The following is a 21,374-nucleotide window of genomic DNA, read 5'->3' on the forward strand; positions in this document are numbered from 1 at the left end:
AACTTGTAAATGCGTAAACATAAATGGCTGAAGTTTTGACAGGCGTCATTTGAAGGGTCAAGCTCGACGAAAATGGTTCACATTAGTGAATACTAATGCCATGTCTTAGAATTTTCAGGTACTTATCAGACTGCCTAGTAGAATGCAATAATGAACCGATTTTGGAGTAGTTTTTTTTTTTTTGAAAATTCAAGGCTAAATTTTTGAGAAACAGTTGAGGATCGATTTATTATTTTTTTTTTATTTAATTTTTATCCTAATGCAAATAGGAAAAAGTGTTGAATTTTTGCCTTTCATGTTTTATTGCCGCAGAAAAAATTGTTTTTATACTTCAGATCAATTTAATTTAACGCAAAGCGGTATAAGAAAAAAGAAATAAATGTAAGCTTTCAAAGGTTATTGTTATTAGCGTACTTTAATAACAAATAACCTGCATTAAGAATACTTTTTGTTAAAGTATATTCCTAGTGTAAAATTGCTTGCTTTTATTGTTTGCATGATACGTGACCATCAAAATTCAGAATTCAATGTTATTAATGACTTCTATAAACAAATGTACATCACAGAAATTAATAGGCAGCAAATAAAATTTGTTTCGTCTACTCTTATTGTAATGATATCACCGATTGTATTTTCTGTAACAATGATACTATCGATTGATATTTGTTTATTTGATAAGCCTAATATATGAACAAATTTACATTTTAGCAGTTTGGAGCAAAATGAAACAGATTTTTCATCTAATTTTATTTCAATTATATATTCTGAAACTATTTTGTCATGCATTAATATTTGTTCATTTTATAAACAAATTATATAAAAAATGCACATTTTGGGCGTTTTCAAGCATAAATAAATCGTTTTTGCATCTGGCCTTGCTCAAATCGTTCACAAATTTAGTTTGCATTTGTTAATTTTACGAACAATTTATATAAACAAATGCACATTTTCGGCGTTTACCAGCAAAATAAATCGTTTTTTTATCTGACCTTGTTCAAATCATATCTACAAATTTAGTGATGCATTAACATTTCTTAATTTTACGAACAAATCATAGAAACAAATTCACATTTTCGTTTGTGAATGCCACTGTAGGAAGTAAGGTTGAACTAAATTCTTAAAAATTCATATAATTAGTAAAAAATTTCACTATTTTGTTAGAACATGGTCTTTTGGATTGTAAGTTTATTAATAAAGCTAGAAAATTCATCTTTCTTAGTTGAAAATTCAAGAGTCTTCCAACAACATCTGTTTGTCAACATTTTTCTTCTTTAGTTAAACTATTTTTCCACAATTTTGCACTCTGATATCTGGAAGAATCAGTAGAATGCAATATATTTACAACATTTGAGCTGTCACTTGTTCACTTTTCAATATCTGATTCATATTTGCTTCTCTTGATTAAACAGTGCAATATTGCCACATACTAAAAAATATATTCTATATATATTCTATATTCTATATATTCTATATTCTATAATATATTATATTAGTTAGGGGGGAACGAGTGACGCCAGCCCATTGCCAATTTCCCTATCCGCTCGGTTCAAGTGAGAAGAGCACATTTGCCGAAGGAGTATCAAAAAGCCGACCTGATCCTGAGCCGATATATCGACTTTCCGATCCAAAGTCGAGTCGAGCTAAAACCGACACGATCTAAATCCGATACCGGAGTCTGGGATCGAGTCGGCATCGTGTCGAGATCGGAAAATATCGCTCGACAGCATCACTAATACTTAGTCAAGTATTTTGCGTAATATTATGAATTCCAATTGGATACTGTCTAGGCGGCCCTCTTTGTTTAAGTTTTGATTTCCACGATTTAGCAACAAGTCTTCTGTGCAGGCAATACCCGACACTGGCTAAACCAAATGTCGAGGGTAGACGTTATCCACAAAAACTCAAAAGTTTTCACCCCTTCCTCTTTGGTAAATATTTATCCAGATGACAAAAGTTTTCCTAAACAAACTGATATCCAATAGGGAAACGCGTTGTCCAAGTTTGACTTCGAGAAGGTAACTTTGATTTTTGAGTGGGTACACTTGAGAAATAATGCTCCATATGTAATTTCAATTTTTTAACTAATGAATTAATTTTTATATAATTAAACAATAAATATTTACTCCTTTAAAATTTGCGCCTAATTGATTGAGTGTCCCTATTTTACATTGTCGCCTTTTATCGAATTTTGCTCCCAACAACCGGTTGACTGAAAGCAACATTTAGCGTAAACTAGCAATGTCAATTTTACGAATGACATTTAAGGCATTGCAAAGTGTAACTAAAAATATAACAGCATCAACATGGAGGTTACGAGTTTTCTTATACAGGGTTTCGTTACAGGTATCCACTTTACCAGAAGGGTAATCCTCAACTACGCGCATTTCTACCAAATTTTTGGCTAAAACTCGTAGAATCTACGTTTAAGCAGCCAAAAAATATAATACAATTTCATTGTTCCATGGAAATGACTAGATTTGATATAAAAAATTATCTAGAGAGAATATATAACATAAAAACAATTAAAATTCGGACAAGGATACATGCAGGTGAAACACACAGAAGACCAGGTTACATTGTTAAGGAGGATGACCTTAAAATAGCTTACGTTGTATTGGTAAGTGAGCATACTAAAAGTATTTTTGGGCATCGAAAATTCTTATGCGGGGTGGCCTTTCTGATGTTTAACATTATACTGTTTAATTCTCAACACTCTCATTCTGGTAAATACAGATCTGTCTCCATGTATATTATGACGAGGACCGGGTACATTAATAAATGATCCGTTCTCCAGAAAAAAAAAACCCACCTAAGTCGACTTAAGTGCTGGCACAAAGTTGTGAAAGAAACTTGTAAAAATATGTCATTGTAAAACAAGAAAACATTTTAGAAGCATATAAAATTTAAAACAACTTCCAAATTCGGAGCTGTAGGGGCGGAAAATTCCAGGAATTGCGGACTTATCGGGTGCCCCCTTTAGTAGCACGATATTAGGTGCGCGCATGCGTAAATCATGGGCGCAAATTATGAGCCAAATAGCACACGTAGTGGGAGAACCACAATTAGTGTACGTGCCGTACGTGTGATGACGTTTTAAGGGATGTGTACACTTACCGGACGGCAAGTTATCGGACTTCTACTGTATAAACATTTTAACAAATAAACATGTTTAGATCGACATAGTGGGCGTTTCCAGAGATTGCCTTATGTTAGTCTCAATTTGAGATATAGCCACAAATTTTGCATTATGGTTGATCAATATTTAACTTTATAGCATCATGCCTTTCCCTCACTACCCCTATTTACGGTTTTGTTAATACTTTATAATGTCAATTTTTGTGGCCAGCATTGCAAATTTTAAATAGTTTGTTGAAAACTTTTTGTATCGTTTTGAACTCGCCCATCCCATCCCCAAACCGAATTTTACTGTATTATTGTCATAAATCCTTTCAATATTAAAAATCGCATGTTGCATCAGCTATACGAAGAACCGACTCTCCGACTTTTGCTTTAGAAGGCGTTGTCGCTTAATAATACCATTTGATAAGTTGACCTTTGGCTGACATTCGGCGCTTCATCTATCCTGTTTCATTTGGATTGTAGCACATAGATCATGTTATAGCATACAGCAGTATATAGCAATTTTGAAACATATTCTTTCAAAGATTCTTTTTGAATTAAATGAATTTAACAGTTTAAAAGTCTTTGCAACCAATGGATGAGTTCCGCTGGTCAAGTGGAACTTGTAAGCGACAACTACTTTTCTCAAAGGTTGGATAGGGCTTTTCACCAACAAGCTGGTCGGCATGGCTTGGTGCGGACGCAGCTAAAAAAATGTGGTTGGACAAATTGATTTTCGGGAGGTATTTTTTAGACGATTTACATATTTTTAAAGAATGAAAACTAATAAAATTCCTTATCCACTTCACGGAGCAGATTATTGTAAAAGATTTTCAATTCTTTTTTTATTTAGTAAAAAAAAAAATTGAGAGAAAATTTAAATTTTTAAAGATTTCCGTTTGTAGCGAAACACTTGGATTTATTCCAAGAAACCTCGAATGAGTGAAGCAACTATTTTAAACAGTTTTGCAGTAGTAACGCAGTTGTATACACGTTTATTGAATTTGTTATAAATAAATAAGTGCACGAAACAAGGTTTAGTGGGGATCAGCTGCGATTCTTCACTCGATTTCGACTAAATCTGAGCAATATATAGACAAAAAGATTTTTGTATATTGAATAAACCCATAAATGACACAATTCCAAATAGACCTCCAGATATTTTTTTCTGAAAAAAATCATTAGTGATGTTGAAACAATACAAAATGGGAAAAAATATATCCAAAGTCAAAGTACATTGAAACTTCTATAGCCTTGATTTCAGGGCTGACGGTGGTTGGTAACTAACTCATTATAGTCTGCTCCGCTTTTGTTTGTTCACGCCTGACTGCTCGCCTAAGTGACAGCATCCCGCGCACCCTTATTACACCTACATGTGGCGCGGCGACGATTCTCGGAAAGGCTGTAGAAGGGAGGGCTATTGAAGATTTTCACTGTAATAATTTAACTGTACCTAAAAAATACTTGACAAAAAGTAGATAATCGGGAAAAAATCGGAAAGCCTGTGGGGTCACAGTGATCCCAAGTGTTCTTTAAGCGTTAATGAAAGTCATTAAATAATTTTTTTATAAACCAATTTTATAAACAATTATCTACCTTAGGTTTTTATGATGCAATATATCAAGTTTTTCCTACGCAATATACCAAAAATGAATCGGCAATGACATACAATTATCATAATTAGTCATCCACTAGTAATTGATTATAGATAAAACAAATCTGATCAACAAATGCAGTATTGGGCTATTTTTCGGCGTAAAACCATGGCTCTTTCAACTTAACCAAATCTAAGTAACCAATTTTTACATTTCTAAGTACATTTCAGTGCAAATCAAATGTTGGTACTATTAACAAAAAATTTTATACTCACTTTTTATTCACTTATGCATTTATGAACAAAAAATTCCAATTTTTTTCGAAGAACTAACAGCCAATTATTGAGCATTGATTCCTTGATACAAAATTGATAACAATGGATGATTTTGCAGACAAACCTAATTAAAACATTCATTATTTGGCTAGATTTAAAGCCTAAACTTTCTTTTGAAACGTAATAAACTGTCAATCATTCATTAAAATCTTTTTTTAGGTGTTTGGATAACAAATAACTATTGTTGTTATTACTAAAAATGCTATAAACCAAGTTTTCTCCTCTCATACACGTGAAAAACTAAAATTACGTTTTTATTGTGGAATTTACTGACAATTTCATAAGACGAGATAAATTTATTTATGATACCGTTAATATTGATATGCTTTTGTTAATTAAGTTCTTTTTTTAAATTAGTGCTTTTCGTTTCTTGGAATTGTGAAACCATGATAAAAAAGAGTAATTGTTGAGCTTGCAAATGCAACAGATGAGAAAAATTTGTTTATATCCTTTATAATAACAATAGCACAATTTTATTTTTATCCAAGTGTCTAAAAAAGTTCAAAAATTAATTATGACAAGTCAAAAACGTAAAACGAACAAAGTTTTAATGTTGGAAAATAGAAAAAAAAGAAATTTGTTCATTCATTTTGTTTAAAAAAATCATCAATTGTTTCCGATTGATAGCAAAAAATCATCTCTAAATAATAGCATATTACATCACAGGTAGGATTAGGTACGTCTTCACCGTTGGGAGATCAATGTTCGCAGGAAGCGGGACGAAGTTTTTGCTCGTGGCCCTGTAAACATTGAGTGATGTAAAATATTTTATTTGAAACAACCGTATATTATGAGCCTATAGAACCCCCTGACAAGAGAGCGCCCGAAAGCCCTTTACCGAAATGATGTGAAAATTTCCTATGAAGTGAATTTTTTTTTGGTAATGATGATGGTCACTAACCGAACAATCTTCAGTTTTTTTCTCGATCTGTCAAATTCCTCGAAGCTCAGCTCATATTTAACCTTCGATTTTTTGGGTTACTAATTCTTACTTTGCTTCTTTCCCTTCGCATTATTGTTGTTGATAAGGCTGTGGATGAAAACATGTTATTGATGTGAGTCTCATCTGTTTGAGTTGTGATTAGTAATTTTGTATGCCGCGAGATTTAAAAGTACGGTGAAACTCTGAGATAGCCCTCTGATAAAGTTCTTCCGAGAATGGATGCCGTGCCGCAAGTAGAAGTAAAAGTAAAGTAAAAGTTCGTTACGAGGTATTTATATGACTGTCCGCGAAGAAAGAGACCTAATGCGTGGTAGCTTCATTTTACATAGGCAGCTATTAAAGAGGGTTTCCCATACAGGAACTCCACAAGAAAGCCTCAATTTACAGAAAAATATCAATTCGAATTTTTCAGTTATAGGAATAATATTTTTCATTATTTAAAAGCAAGTAAAAAGCTATGACCGGGAGCGAGCGTTAATCTGAAAAACTGCACCCGATCCCAGCGAAGTCGCGGTAAAATTTCAGCCATAACCACGTTTCACGACCGTGAGATAGGTGGTTACAGTCTGTAGAGAGCGCCAATCATAAGGACGATTAGTTTAACATAATTTTCCGGGTACAATCGTCGCAACTCTCTTATAAGGTCTCTACACCTCTCTTTCTTTTCGTTCTCCTTGGCTATGATGGTTTTGTGAGCTGGTGCCGAAAATTCGATAACGAACATGGTTCGCTTTTCGAAGTCCAGAAGAAGGATGTCAGACCTTGAGTGTGCAATATAAGCAACTGCCGAGCATATAAAGTTCCAGTATATGCGGCACTTCTCATTCCCGACAATTGACTCTATTTCCCTAGGAGCATTTAGAGGAGCGATATTAAGGTTAATGCCGTAAGAGTGACAGAAATGCTAATAAAGCACTCTTAGTGCCGCATTGTGCCTTTGGATGTAAGTCGTTCCCACATGAGTTGGACAACTAGATAGTATGTGTGCTAAATGCTCGGAGAGTACTTGGCACGCCCTGCAGCTATCATCGGGAATATCTTGGCTTAAAATGTGGTGATGGTATGTTAAGGTTGAAATGACACTGTCTTTACATGCCAAAATGAAACCCTCCGTGTCAGAGTTCAATTCGGGTTATTTAAGGGAAGTAAAGTTAGCTCACACGACATTGACTGATCCTTCACATTTCTGTGGAAGAGACCGTGCATCCTCTTATCGAAGAGCTGTTCATGAAAGTTTTTCTCTTGTGTTTCAGCAGCCTCCTCCGCTGCTTTGTATAGAAACGATCCTTTTCCCACTTCTTCGTGCTTCCTGACCATTTTAAGAGAAGGGCCTCTTTCATTTGCGACTCTATGTGCTGTACCCAGAATGATCCTGTTGTGAAGACATTCGAAACTCAATATTCCGCGATCACCTTGACGGCGTGAGATGTAGAGTCGTGGAACAGAAGACTTTAGATGCATGCTTCTGTTCATGTGCATAACCTTTTTTGTCCCGATATCAAGGAATCTGAGTTCGTTATTCGTCAATGGAACCACTTCAAATGAATAGAGTACTACCGGGATGGCAAGCGTATTCGTTGCAGATACTTGTTTGTCACTGACGTTCTGTCAGATTTGCAGCACAATGCTATCGTTATCCATGAGCATTTGGCTAAAAACGAAACGAATACCATCCAACAACCACCGAATTCACCTGATTTCGCTTCCTGAGACTTTTTCCTATATGGTCGACTCAAGAAACCGCTCCGCGGAACGCGTTACAGCACCCGAGATGAGGTCATGGAAAAGTCGAAGATGGCTCTGATGGCTATAGCCCAAACCGATTATAAAAAATGTTTTGAGCATTGGATCAAACGCTGGCATAAGTGCGTTGCAGTCGATGGGGAGTACTTTGAAGAGGACAATATCGATTGTGATGAATAAACTTGTATTTTTGATTTTAAAAATAAAGTTCTAAAACTTTTTGATCAAGGTGGTATCCTTCAGAGATGTCACATCCTGAATGCGGCTCTGTGGCACGCCCAGGTGAAACTTGGCGCATTTGGCTAACCCAAATTCCATTCCTATTTCCTTAGTATATCGTTCGACAATCGCTAGAGCTAGATGTAGTTGCTCTTTGTTTTTAGCATAGATCATAAGATCGTGCATGTAAAATACATGAGTGACCTTGTACTTTCGATGTGCAGGTTTGCCGCAAAAGTACCCGTCGGGATGGCGAAGTGCTAGAGATAGTGGCAATAATGTAAGGTAAAAGAGGAGTGGGTTCAAGATTTTTTCCAGATGAGACAGTAAATCTGGTTTTCCAAAGCGGCATCAAACGATTTGCGGATGAACTTTTAAGCTTTTCAAAAGACACATGATAAGTCTGTGGGAGATCGAATCGAAAGCTTTCCGGTAATCAATACAGGCCATCAATAGGTCACCCTGATAGGATGCTACATCTTTGCAGACACATCTATAAATGAGCAGCTTCTCCCGACACCCTGCCAAGCTCTTCTTTGAGCCGCGTTCTTCATACATTTCTTGCCATACAGGTTCAATTATCCGAAAAGTCCTATCATTTAGGATAGCTGTGAATATCTTATACAGTGTGTTTAGACAAGTGATTGGTCTGTAATTATGCGGTTCAGCTAAGTTGCCTATTTTCGGAAGGAGTATTTTGCGCCTTTCTACCAACCACTCCGGAATTGGCTCTTCCGACTTTAAATAAGAGGTTAAAAATACGGGCCAAATGCTGATGGGTTTAAGGAAACTTCTTGCACCAGAAGGTCTTGATACCATCTGGTCTTGGAGCGGAGTAGACTTCATCCCTCTTAATACTTTTTCACCTCGTCGGTAGTGATAGGCGGGCATTCTTCATCAGGTGTTATGAGGGCATCACTCAGCTCCTTGTAGCTATTTATGTTCTCTGAGTCTTCGTCCAGTTTATGCTGCACTTCGTAGACTTCTTTCCAAAATACTTCAGCCTCCTCTGTTTTGGGTGGGTGGTCGACAGTAACTGGAGGGCCTTGGAAGAGTCGAGAAATCTTCTTTGGAAAAATGCCCACGAAGCTGGTCATCCATTTCCAGCTCCGTCCACCTAAAGGTCCCAAGATTCCGTCAATCCATCGCATTGAATCTATTTTCATTGGCTTTCCCAGCTCTAGAGTGGTCAGTATTGTTGGCCGATCCATTGTCGGGAGCCCTGCGCGTTTTATTGTTTTAAACCGCACTTACTACAAATATATTTAGTGTTGTCATTGTTTTTCCCACGAGAAGTTAGGGAAAGAGGCTCGTCCATTCTTGTAGAGCCCCGCATGCAAGGATAAGGCTGCGTACTCTGAGAGGTTGCCCGGTATTCCAGAGTCGCTGTTGTAGACACCTCACCCAGGTGCGATTCAACTTATGGTACAATTTTCACACCTCCGCTTGGGGGTTAATTCCTTCGGGACCACCCCTGGACAATTTTCCGCGGTTGCCTATTCATTTTTGTAACCATATTCAGCAGAAACCCTTGGTACAGAGACCCTCTATCCGTTACCCGAGGACGCGTGTGGTGGGTTTGTCATAGGCCCTTCGGTTTATATAATATTTCATTGTTAAATATTATGAAAAAACGAATATCTAATGATTATTTGAAACCTAAATTTTGTCAAGATGTTTTTATAGAACGTTAGAAATTGCTGAAGATATTTTTACCCACTACAGAAATCCTGAACCAACTATTGGTAAAGAAACAATCGAAGAAAATACCGATGAAAGTCAAATCATTTGATACGAGTCTCGAAAGTATTATGAATATTATCGTAAGCTTTGATATGGGATGGACAAATCGTGGCGAAGGGAGAAGATATGGCAGTCTTAACGGTTACCGTAGCATAATTGGATTTTTATCTGGAAAGATTCTAGATTATGCCACAAGAAATCGAAAATGCAAAATGTGCAAATTGAGCCATTTAAAAGACGATCATCATTGTCAGTTGAATTTTCATGGCAGCGCTAAAGTAATTTAGGCCAATGCTGGTATTGATCTGATTAATCATAGTTCCATTCTTGAAAAAAATAACATGGAAGTTAAAGTTATTATTAGGGATGAAGACAGCTCTATTATATCAAGAGTGAGAAACAATAATCCTATGAATTTTATGTGAAGAATTCCTGAAAATAAAATCAAGAATGTAACGACCAAATTTGGACATCCACCACAAAATCTACCCATTGCAATCTGCACAAAAAGGAATATTTTCCTTTTCTCCTTCCCCCCTAAAAAAGAAAAGAAAATTATTCGTCTTTAATTTTGACAAAAATAAAAATAAGGAAAGAAATATGAGAAGGAAACCAACCAAATCCCCTTCCTTCTCTTTCTTAATTCTTTCGTCTTTTTATTCCCACCATTATCAAATCACAATAAAAAACATTTGTAAAATACAATATCCAACGTTTCTGCACCCATACAGCACCCTTATCAAGGCAAAAAATATATAATAAAGTAAAATTAAAAAAAATTAAAATAAAAATAAAATGAAAATAAAAATTAAAATAAAGAAAGTAAAATAAAAAAAAAATAAAAATAGCAGTACATACCCCACATTAAAAAATTATTTGCCTACGTAGTTGCTCAAAATAATGAAATAGCCGAAATTTAGCCAATCATTTAAAACAAGTACCTCAGTAGCTCTTTATCTTTCACGAAAATTGTAGAAATTGATGTGAACCTAAAGATATACATACTATAAAGTTGTCGGGCGACGTTTCTTTAGGGCATTGCAAACGATCTTTAATAAATATGCTGAGAATGCCCACACATTTTCAGTAGAAGCATAGAGCCAGCATAATGAAAGTTTTAATAATATAGTAGCAAAGCTCATAAAAAATTCATTAGTAAAATTGCTGCTTCTGACTATCGAGTAAGTAATGCTGCATGCGTTTTTAATTATGGTTAATCTACCAAACAAGGAGGAAGGCATAACTTATTAAACAAATTGTGCAATTGAAAGTAAAGATAGCCAAAAAAGTATTATTACGGCGATAAGCAACTGTCATAAAAATGCTTTTACTGCCAAAATGTTTGTGTATTTTAGGTTTTCAGAGACGTTATAAGTATTTAAAAAACATTTGCCTGGAAGAAACAGCTTTTCCACAATTAACATCTGATGAAATTCACTATACATATAATTTAGAAATATTTGAATAAGAAGAAGATGGAGGCATGATAAAATTATTTACAGATAAAGTAGAAAAGAATGGTAAAATTAAAAAAAAAAAAAAGTCATAGCGGCACAGTATAGGTATCCCGTGTTAAAAGCCGCAACTTGTAACTTCAATCATCCAAAATTTAGGTACGCAACCGATATTCTGCAAAATGCTTATGCATAAAATAGGTCATAAAGAACGTCTGTTTTCAGTTTCAAGAAAGTCACAAGAAATTTGAAAATTCGGAGAACGTCTTTAACTGCCGCTAGCTGGACGGTATGGTAAAAACCTGTCTTAACTCTCACTTTTTTTGGGGCGTAATAGGCTCATAACATGGTGGTTTTCAATAATTGGTTGTTAATTAATCTGTAAAATTTAATGTTGGTGTTTTATAAATACGTAAGACGATACTTTGTTATAGAGACTCTTATTAATAATAATAATTGTTTATTTTCATTGAAATGTCCTTAAAAGTTTATGAAGTTGTAATTTACATTCAAGTATTTATCAATAAACGGTACATTCCAAAAGCAAGACAATTTTGTTTTTGAGTTTTGTTCATTAATAAAAAAAATAATAAAAATAATTTAAAAATGTACTCTGTGAAGCATTAAACTTTTCACTCTTGTTTGTGTTGTAATTCACAAAATACTGACCAGAAAAAAACTAATGTTTGTATCGGAATGTATTGTATGTCAATAACAGAGGACCTCAAGTTGTGCTCGTAGAGAAAGTTTTGTAATGGTAACATTTTCGAAAATTTTCTAATTTATTTCATTAAACGCTCTTTAATCTATAAATGTCCAATACAATGTTCTCAGAAATCGAGGAAACAGAATCGACCGTGACAATTTTAAAAGATGCCAAGATAGTTAAAAAAAAATAACCTGGTAGAGAATGAGAAAGATGAAGTGACATTAAGACTAACCACGGAAAGCAGGCATCTTTTGAGAGAGTCTAGTGATTTAAGAACGAGGAGGAACATTAACATGTAGGTTCCTCCTAAGCCCCAAGATCTGGCTGACATGAATGCCTCCCTTCGTGAGGATATCTCTGAGGAGTCCGATCTCTGGACCATCAATTGTTCAGTTTATGACGCAGCGAGAGCTTTGGCTGATTCAAAACGAAGGTTAAACCCGGCGATCGATCAAAATACCAAAGTACGCTTGCATCAACTGAACAAGATTGAATGGGCAAAACAGAATGCGTCCCGTATTTAGTGTGTTCAGTGTGACTACATTATATCTGATGGACCGTTCACGGAAAGGGTTCGAAGGTTCGCCCAAGTACTGATGACGTTCAATCACGGGTGATTGAATCAATACGGGTGTTCTCTGACACAAGGAGCAGAATGGAGAAGTGTGAGAGATGGATTAGGGAAAATCAACAGTTTCTTGCTTATCCGTATACAAGATCCCGGAAAAAAACGGCAGTCGAAAGAAGATACTGATAATATCACCCGCTTGAAGGACTTTTGCGACAACCTTATAACATTTGAGGAAGAATATCCAACAATCACTGCTGAAGAGGTGAAAAAAGCTTTAGGGGTACGGAGAACTTTTCCTCTGCAACTTTTCCTCTGCGATCTTTCCTCTATTCCGCAGTGGCGGAATAGGCGTTTATAGCTGTCCTAAATAACAGGATTGTTCGAAGAATTGAGACTGTTTAAAGAGAGATGTACGAACGTGGCTCGAAAAAGATGCTGTAAATCTTTTTACAGCAGCTGCCCATCAGCGCGTCCTGTCAATGGCCTGGATTAAATATCAGAAAGCTTTCGATTCAACAACTCAATAAACTATCTTCTGTCTGTTGGACTCACACATAGTGAAGTGCATGAAGAGATTGATGCCCCTTGGGAAAAGTAGATTTACTATCTCATCTGGAAAATATCGTGTGACAACGAACAACGTCACCTTCCAGAGGGGCGTCTTTCAGGGCGAAACCTTGAGCCCTCTGCTTTTTTGCATCACACTTATGCCTCTATTTCTCGCACTACGAATTCTTCTGTATACCTCTGTGGTGATAATAATCATCACAAGCATAAGGTTAATGTATTTTATATGGACGACCTAAAGATCTGTTTCTGGTAAAAGCAAAGTGCAGAGTGCTTTAAATATCGTCCAGTAGTACACAGGAGAGATTGGTATGGACTTTGGATTGGGCAAGTGTTCCAAAATTCATCTGAAGAAAGGAAAGATAATTGGCATTCCCAAGGACCCCGAGCTTATGGATATAAGTGTTATTAGACATCTTGACACTTGAGAGACCTATACATACTCGTTCGGAGTGGTTCAATGTACAAAGAATCAGATTACGGCCCTTGATGTTGCCACATGTAAGATCATACATATACGTAAGAGTTTGGATATAAATTTGTCTTTTCGACGATTATACATTTCACGCCATCAAGGCAGATGTGGACTTCGGAATCTCCAGTGTCTTTATAACCGAATTGTTCGAAGTACATCTTATATCGTTGCGAATGGCAGAGAATGGCTACTTGACAAGAAAATGCACCGAAAGTTTTACAAATATATAGAAGAACAGTCCTTGTCAAAAGAGCAAACTTTTGCTTTTGTCAAATTATCAGGACTTAATTCAGGTACAAGTGGTTTCATTTTCACGTGCCAGAAGGTTGTAATTTCCACCTTACTTTACCGTGACCGCATTTTACATCAAGAAGTTCCCAGAGATAGGTGCAAAGCGTGTCATACACACGCTAAGTACCTAGAACACATATTATCTGGGTATCTTACCCGCGCGGGAGCTGCGTATCTCTATAGGCATAATGCGGTCCTAAGAGTGCTTTATCACCATTTTTGTCGCTCTTACGGTGTGGGCCGCGACCCTGCCCTGCCGAGAAACAAACTACATTCCTGTTCGAATTCTCGGCTCCTGCCGATTGCAACATCACTGCTAAAGAGAAGAATAAGGAGGAGAGGTATCAAGACCTCAAAAGGGAGCTTTATGTCCGCAAGACACACGAAGGTTTCGCTAGCCTGTCGTTGTAATTTCATCGTGTCCTGTGACTACACATCTCACAGTCGTGAGAAGTGGCTATAGGTGTGATTTACTGTGGTTCTACTGGGAGCCGGTGTTATTTTTAGATGACTGTTGCTCCCAGTACGACCATGCGATTTTTTAAAATCTTTTTTTGTCATGTATATACATGTGCGTTTGGGTGTAAGAAAACCTGTTAATTAGAAAATCTGTTAAATATTAATATAAATAAAAACTGGTACAACTTACTTGATAGTTCCACATGCATTTTTATATTAAAATAAGACTTAGCTACTCCATTAAGGAAGCTAAAAAGTAAAATGGAACGTACCCTTCCCAATGATGCTTTGTGTGCACAGAATTAACGTTGACCATAAGTGATTTTATTGACTTCAAATGTTTAGAAAATTGTTTTGAAAGGATTATTTAAAGCATGATTGGTACTGATTTAAGCATTAAACATCTTAGAATATTATAAAAATGGTTTTTACATTGTATTTAATATTTCTTTTTATTTCGAAAACAATTAAAAGTGAAAACGTATCGATTTCCCAGTTATCTTGTTTTCCAAATCTGCCATGTACTAGTAATCGTGAGTCGTTGTCCCAACCTTCGTGAAAAAGTTTACGTTTTCTTAAATCCAGTTTTTAGCGATTTGGAGGTGAGAGACATCCGAGATGAAATACTTCTGATGGACATTATAATAATTAGTCGCAATAAAAATGGATTTTTAAAAATGTTTTGTTTTTATTTCAGCTATACATATTGTCGAATAAAATTTATATTTTATTTATAAAAAATAAGTTTTGGGCCATTGCTACGATACAAATTCCAGTGAAATTATGATAGTTAAAATCTGTATACTTACATTATCGTAGACTTGAATTGCCTTCCTTTTTTAAAAAAGAAAAAGTTTGAAAAATAATATCGAGGTTTATAAAGCATATAAGCTAATTTTGTCCTATAAAATGGCTAAGCACAACATAATTACAAGAGATACAAAAATGTACACGCTGGTAATTTGTATAATTAACTTTTTTGCAACAGAAATTATAAACACAATCACGAAATATGATAAATTCCAGTGACTGAAAATATCATCTGTATTTGGTGGTTATGTTCTGTTTACGTTTTGAAAATATTAAAACTATTAATAACACAGCCACGCAAAAAAAGTTGTCGGATTTGTGTATGAGACACATGTAGCCCTATGTATTTTGATGTGCTGAATTCAAATCCGCCCTCAGAATTTGTCCAGCGGGCCTAGGTTTATCTCTACCCTCAATAAAACAACTAAAAACTGGCTAAATAATTGTTTTTACGTTAACAAAGTTAAACGAAAAAATCAAAAACCTAAAGTCTCAGTCAAAATGTATTCAACCTTATGTATAATTAGTTCGTATTCATGACCTAAATTGGGCCAACAGGTCTAGGTTTGGCCCTAACCTCAAAAACATCTGCAAATCGCAAATAAAGTTGATTTTTCCCATCAATGAAAAACGTACATCTCAAATCTGAGGGAAAACGTACATGTTGTTATGTCTTTTATTGTGATGTATACAAATTCACAACTTGCATCGGCACAGCATTTCTAATTTGGTGAAGTTGTCTCAATAAAAATTTATCGCTCTAAAAAATTCCCTGCAGCAAATTTTATCTTTTGTTTTTTTCTGTGTGAGCGGGCGTTGAATACATTTCTAAAACTACACTATCGCTGATCTGAGTGTGGGATTGATCGGTCGGTCCATAAAGTTTCGTATTATTTTTTTTTTTTGCCAGTAGAGACTTTTTTCGCGGTCATGAGTGCTAGCGTTCCCAACGCGCGCGAAGCTTCTAATCGTTATGTCTTGAAAATGATGTATTTCGCTATAAATGCAAATTAAAAAGTGTCAGATCTGGTTTAAGAACCGTAAGTGCCGTATTAGTCTGCATTACGCGAGTTTTAAGTGAAAATCCGACGATTTAAGAATCTTCAAGATGCGTGCATCATTCCCTTTGTTCTGGCTACGTGTGTCCGTCGGATTCGGGAAAATGATGTATTTTGGTATGAATGCACATTCAAAAGTTTTAGATCTAGTTTAAGAAACACAAGTGCCATATCAGTCTGGATGCCACGCGAGTTTTGAGTGAAAATCGGATGATTTAAGAATATGATGATTTAAGAATCTCCAAGCATAAGTCCATCATTTTCTTTGTTCTGTCTGCATGTGTCCATCGGATTCGGAAAAGTGCATTTTTCGTGATAAATGCACGACTGACGATCTACGATCGGTCGTAGGATTATCAGTGGATCAGTTCATGTTGCATCGCTTTGCATATCGCGAGTTTTAAGCCTCAATTCTAAGAGTTCCTTAGATATCGATTTCGAATAAATTTATTAATAAAATGGCGGAGTCGACGGATTTCCCTCCAAACGCGTCGTAGTGCTAAAGATGAACGCGAGTGCTGCTGTTGTACCAGCAGCTAACCAGTGCCGTACATATTCCGGAGTTTATGGACTCAACGCCATCACTGAGGAGCAGCTTTGCTATCAGTAAACTAGTGCCGTGTCTATTCGGCAGTTTACGAACTTAAAGCGGGCACCTCGTATATTTAAGTACTTTTTTTTTATCAGTGCTGCGTCTATTCGGGAGTTTACGGACTTAAGGCAGGCACCTTGAACATTCGAATAAATTAGATTGAATTTAGATTTTCGTGATCAAGTCAAAATGAATGGCAGTGACGATATTGTGGATGAATTGACAACCGTGGATCCGAATAGTTATACGGTCGTTATTTTGAAGGAAGTACTACGGGAACGGAATCTCTCGATGGTAGGAACTAAAGCAGAGATGATCAGGAGACTGATAGAACGCTATTCGTGAAATTCATGGTTGCAAGATGCAGCCAAGATTCAAGAAGGGCATTTCGATCTTCACACGGATTTGGCTGCTAATCAAAATCCAGGACAAACAAATAGATTTGTTGCTTCTGCTGCAGCAGCGATTCCTGCTGTTCAAGACGTCGATCTCATAAAGAGGGAACGCAATCTCTTATTACGTGAATTGGATTTTGCCAGACGAGAAAATGAATTCCTTTGAAATACTCCGAGACCTGAAAATAAGAAATGTCCGCCGCGTTCAATAAATATCGGAACAGTGAAATTGTTATTGGGTGATTTTGAAGGAAGTAATGTTGATTTTCGTAAGTGGAAAGAACAATTGAAGTTATTGTATGACGTGTATAGTTTAGATGACAATCACGCTCGTTTACTACTGGGAGCAAAACTTTAAGGAAAAGCACTCCAGTGGTTTTAGTCAAAACCAAAGTATGTGGGAATGCCAGTTGACGTCCTCTTCATCGAGTTTGCTGCAATGTTCGATCATCGCCCGAATATGATGGCACTCGGCAAAAGATTTGAGGAAGGAATCTGGAAATACACTGAAACTTTCAGTGACTATTTTCACGGAAAGTTAATACTAGGAAATGCAGTCTCAGTCGATAAAGATGAATTAGTCGACTATTCAATTGATGGAATATCAGACATGTCTATCAGAAATCAAGCGAGAATTCAGCGTTTTAAGGAAACGAAAACACTTTTAGAAGCTTTTGAAAAAGGCAGTCGCTCTTCAACTCATTGTTTCAACTGCCTCAAGTTTGGACACTTTGCACTGGATTGCAAGAAGTCGAAACAAGAGAGAGGGGCATGTTTCAAGTGCTTCGAGGTGGGACATCAAATCAAAGACAGTCCTCGAAGTATAAAGGATAAGGTCAAGGATGTCATTGCAGATCAGCAACATTTTGGCGAAGAACAGCGACGACGAAAAATTCTTCAAGGTCTTCGTATACGAGATCAACTTTGCAGATGGCAAGTTTGAGCTTTCATTGGACACCCTTCTCGATACGGGTAGTCTCATCAGTTATGAAGAAGTCGTCCGTGCCTGATGTGGTTCTTGGTTTTAATAATTTAAAGAACAGTGAGTAGAAAGGTATTAACGATAGTGGGTTACAGTTCTTCGACTGACAAGTGCGAATATAAAAATGGATGATTTTATCTGTAAAAATATGCCAGTATTTGATCTACCCGATTCGACCATGAAAAGTTCATTTGTTTTAGGCCAAGATGTAATAAATAGTTTTAGATTAGAACTGTGTCCCGTGATAGCAATGATAAAGAACGAGCTATTAAAGAAATCTTGTCAATCAAAGTTGATAATGAATTAGAGAAAATTACCGAATCTCTGGATGTTAATCCTAACATTGATTTCAAAACTCAAGTTTTTGTTAGAGAATTATTTACAAATCAGTATCTATAGTAACTCCAAAACGCCCAGAGCCTCCCAATGTTAACATGGAACTTATTTTGATACGTACGCGTCGCCTATAGTCTTAACTAAAAAAAAGAATGGCGATTCAAGACTTTGCGTCTACTACCGATTTTCGAACAAAATTATCTTTAGAGATAATTGCCCAATCCCGTATATTGAAGATCAAATTGATAAGCTACGGAATAAGAAATTTTTCACATTGTTAGTTTCACCGGTACGTTAATACGATTTTAGCAAATTAAATTAAAACAGGCGATGTATTAGCTTATCTAGATGATTTCTTAATAGAAACTGAGACTTTGGAGCATCACATAATCGTTTGGGATCAGATATTTAAATTACAAGTACAGAGCAAAATAGAACTGATGAGTGCCATTTTTTACAAACTGAGATTGAGTATCTTGGTTATTGTTGTAGATACTGGAGGGACGGGTTTTAATAGAAAAACAACACTGACAATATAAAGAATTATATTGAATATATTCTATGCCTCAATTCACAATACGTGTGTTCGTACGGAAATCTCAATATGGAATACTTTGACTCAGCGCGCGCTCGTCGCCCAAATGCGATAAAAACAAGTCGTATAAGAGAGGGGATGTGTACGATCATGAGAGAACGCATTGCAGGCGCCGCATAACTCCTACACTCCCTCCTGACTGAATGCATTATTCTCATCTATCAACCCTCAAATCAACTCATCGTCTCGTCAGATCATCTAAAGCCTCTCCTTTTCTCCCATCTCATTTTAAAGCATCACTTCAGCTATCCTGTAAACATATCATAGGAACAAATCAAATTAAATATTAACATTCATAAGATTATTTACTAAATATCCATGCAGTTCGAATGGAAGGGGTTTTGTAAAAATATCAGCAATCTGATCTTTTGACTTTATCCATTTAATAGTTATGAATTTTCTCTTAACACACTCCTTTACGTAGTGTTCTCTAACTTCACTCATATGCCTCAACTTATTTCCCCCAATTGTCTCAGCATTTATCATAGCTGCTTTGTTATCACACCATAAACTCATGGAGAAGAATGACTGAGTTAGGAGCAGTTTTAAAGAGTTAATGAAATCATTTCTTGACAAGTTTCGCTCATCGCGATATATTCAGCTTGACATGTTGACAACGCTACATAAGGCTGTTTGTGAGATCTCCAAACTATCGCATCACCAAATAATTTAATTGCAAAACCACAAGTGGTCAAGGAATCTTTACAGTCAACAAAGCTTGCGTCTGAATAAGCGTGAATATCGTTTGTCTCACCTAAATATTGCAAGCCTAAGGTTTTTGTGCCTTTTAGGTATCGAAAAACTCTTTTCATCATTTTCCAATCATCATTTGTTGGATGTACTTGATGCCTGCTTAGCACATTGACAGCATATGAAATATCTGGCCTAGTCGCGCCTGCTAGATATAATAAACTTCCTACAGCCTCTCTGTATGGAGCGTTTTCTCTTGTCTCAGTCATAGAGCATAATTTCTCACCATCACAACCCGATTCTCTTATTCTTCTTTCCCGATTAGCAACCTGAGTAGTAATCATTGGCATTCTCTGAGGATGTGCTGCACCGAAATTGAATCTCTCTAAAATTTTGTCAATGTATCTTTCTTGATTCAATTTGATAATCTGATTCTCTCTATCGCGCCTGATAGAAATACCTAGAAATTCCTTCTGCTCACCTAAGATAGTCATCTCAAATTCTCCATTTAATCCATTTATAATTTCATGTAATTTCATACTGTCATTACTCGCCACCAGTATATCATCTACATACAGAAGTAAAATTAAAAAGCTGTGATTTACCCTCCAGACGAAAAGGCATGGTTCCAAGCCTGAATTTTTAAGACCCATTTTCAATGCAGCATTAGTGAACCTCTCATTCCAGCGCTTAGGACTTATCCGTAATCCGTAAAGAGCACGCTCAATTTTGCACACCTTTTCTTTTCGCTCCTTCTCAGAGTGAGACGTACCTTCAGGAATCTCCATATAAATTTCCTCGTCTATTGTACCGTTGAGGAAAGCTGTTTTGACATGGCATAGGTTTCTTTTAATTCGTATAAATTTCTGTCCTTAAAACCTCGAATTACCAATCGTGCCTTGTACTCGACTCTTCCGTCTGATTCGAGTTTGCGTTTAAATACCCACTTTGAATCGATTATATTTGCCTTCCGACCATCACTCATCATTCCTGGGCGATTAACTACCCTCCAAACGTTATTCTTCTCCATAGATCTTAACTCCTCGTCAATAGCTTTTTGCCATGAGTTCTTTTCTTTAGTCTGCATTGCTTCTCCATAATTTATTGGATCTAAATTGATATCCGCAAGTAAAGCATGAAATATCTCGTCATATGCTTATTCTCATCGAATTCAAACTCGTCACTTCTGAAAGAAGAAATTAGAGCTTTCGTTTTTATTTTCTCATCTATTTGCATATTAGAAAAACTAATATCATTGATAGTTGAACCTTTGTTCTCTATCGTAATACTTTCTTTGGACTCATCTGTTATTGGTTTATTATTCCTCGGTCTACCTCTTCTACGTTTATTCCCTCCCTCCGGTTTTGAAAACTCTTCTGATTTCTTTTCATCTTTGTCGAATTCAATGAACCACTTTTCTTTATCTATTTCTTCTTGCATTGGGGGAAAATCTTTAATGTCATTTTTGTTGTATTTACTTCCATACACTAATTTTTCATTAAATCGCGCATCTCTACTTTCATAATATTTTGCTTCTTCTGGCTTCAAAAACGGATATCCCGTAGGGGTATATCCAATAAAAATAACTCTCCTACCTTCAAATCTAAATTTCGGACCTGTTTTTCTCTGAACTTTTATGTAAGCTACGCACCCGAATCTTTTAATCTGATTTATGTGAAAGCTATGATGAGG

General features: G+C 36.1%; 1 protein-coding gene across 3 annotated transcripts in view; it reads left to right on the top strand.

Moving 5' to 3' along the window:
- LOC117173976 (probable 39S ribosomal protein L23, mitochondrial) overlaps positions 1–21,374 on the top strand; it is a 53,862-nt gene that overhangs the window by 11,541 nt on the left and 20,947 nt on the right. For all 3 annotated transcript variants that reach the window (XM_033362647.1, XM_033362645.1, XM_033362644.1), the window contains exon 2: positions 2,344–2,617. In XM_033362647.1, coding sequence (XP_033218538.1) covers positions 2,344–2,617 — 274 coding nt within the window. The remainder of the gene's footprint in view (positions 1–2,343; positions 2,618–21,374) is intronic.

The sequence above is a fragment of the Belonocnema kinseyi genome, chromosome 5 (genome assembly GCF_010883055.1).
Source record: "Belonocnema kinseyi isolate 2016_QV_RU_SX_M_011 chromosome 5, B_treatae_v1, whole genome shotgun sequence".
In the NCBI taxonomy this organism is placed as follows: Eukaryota; Metazoa; Arthropoda; class Insecta; order Hymenoptera; family Cynipidae; genus Belonocnema; species Belonocnema kinseyi.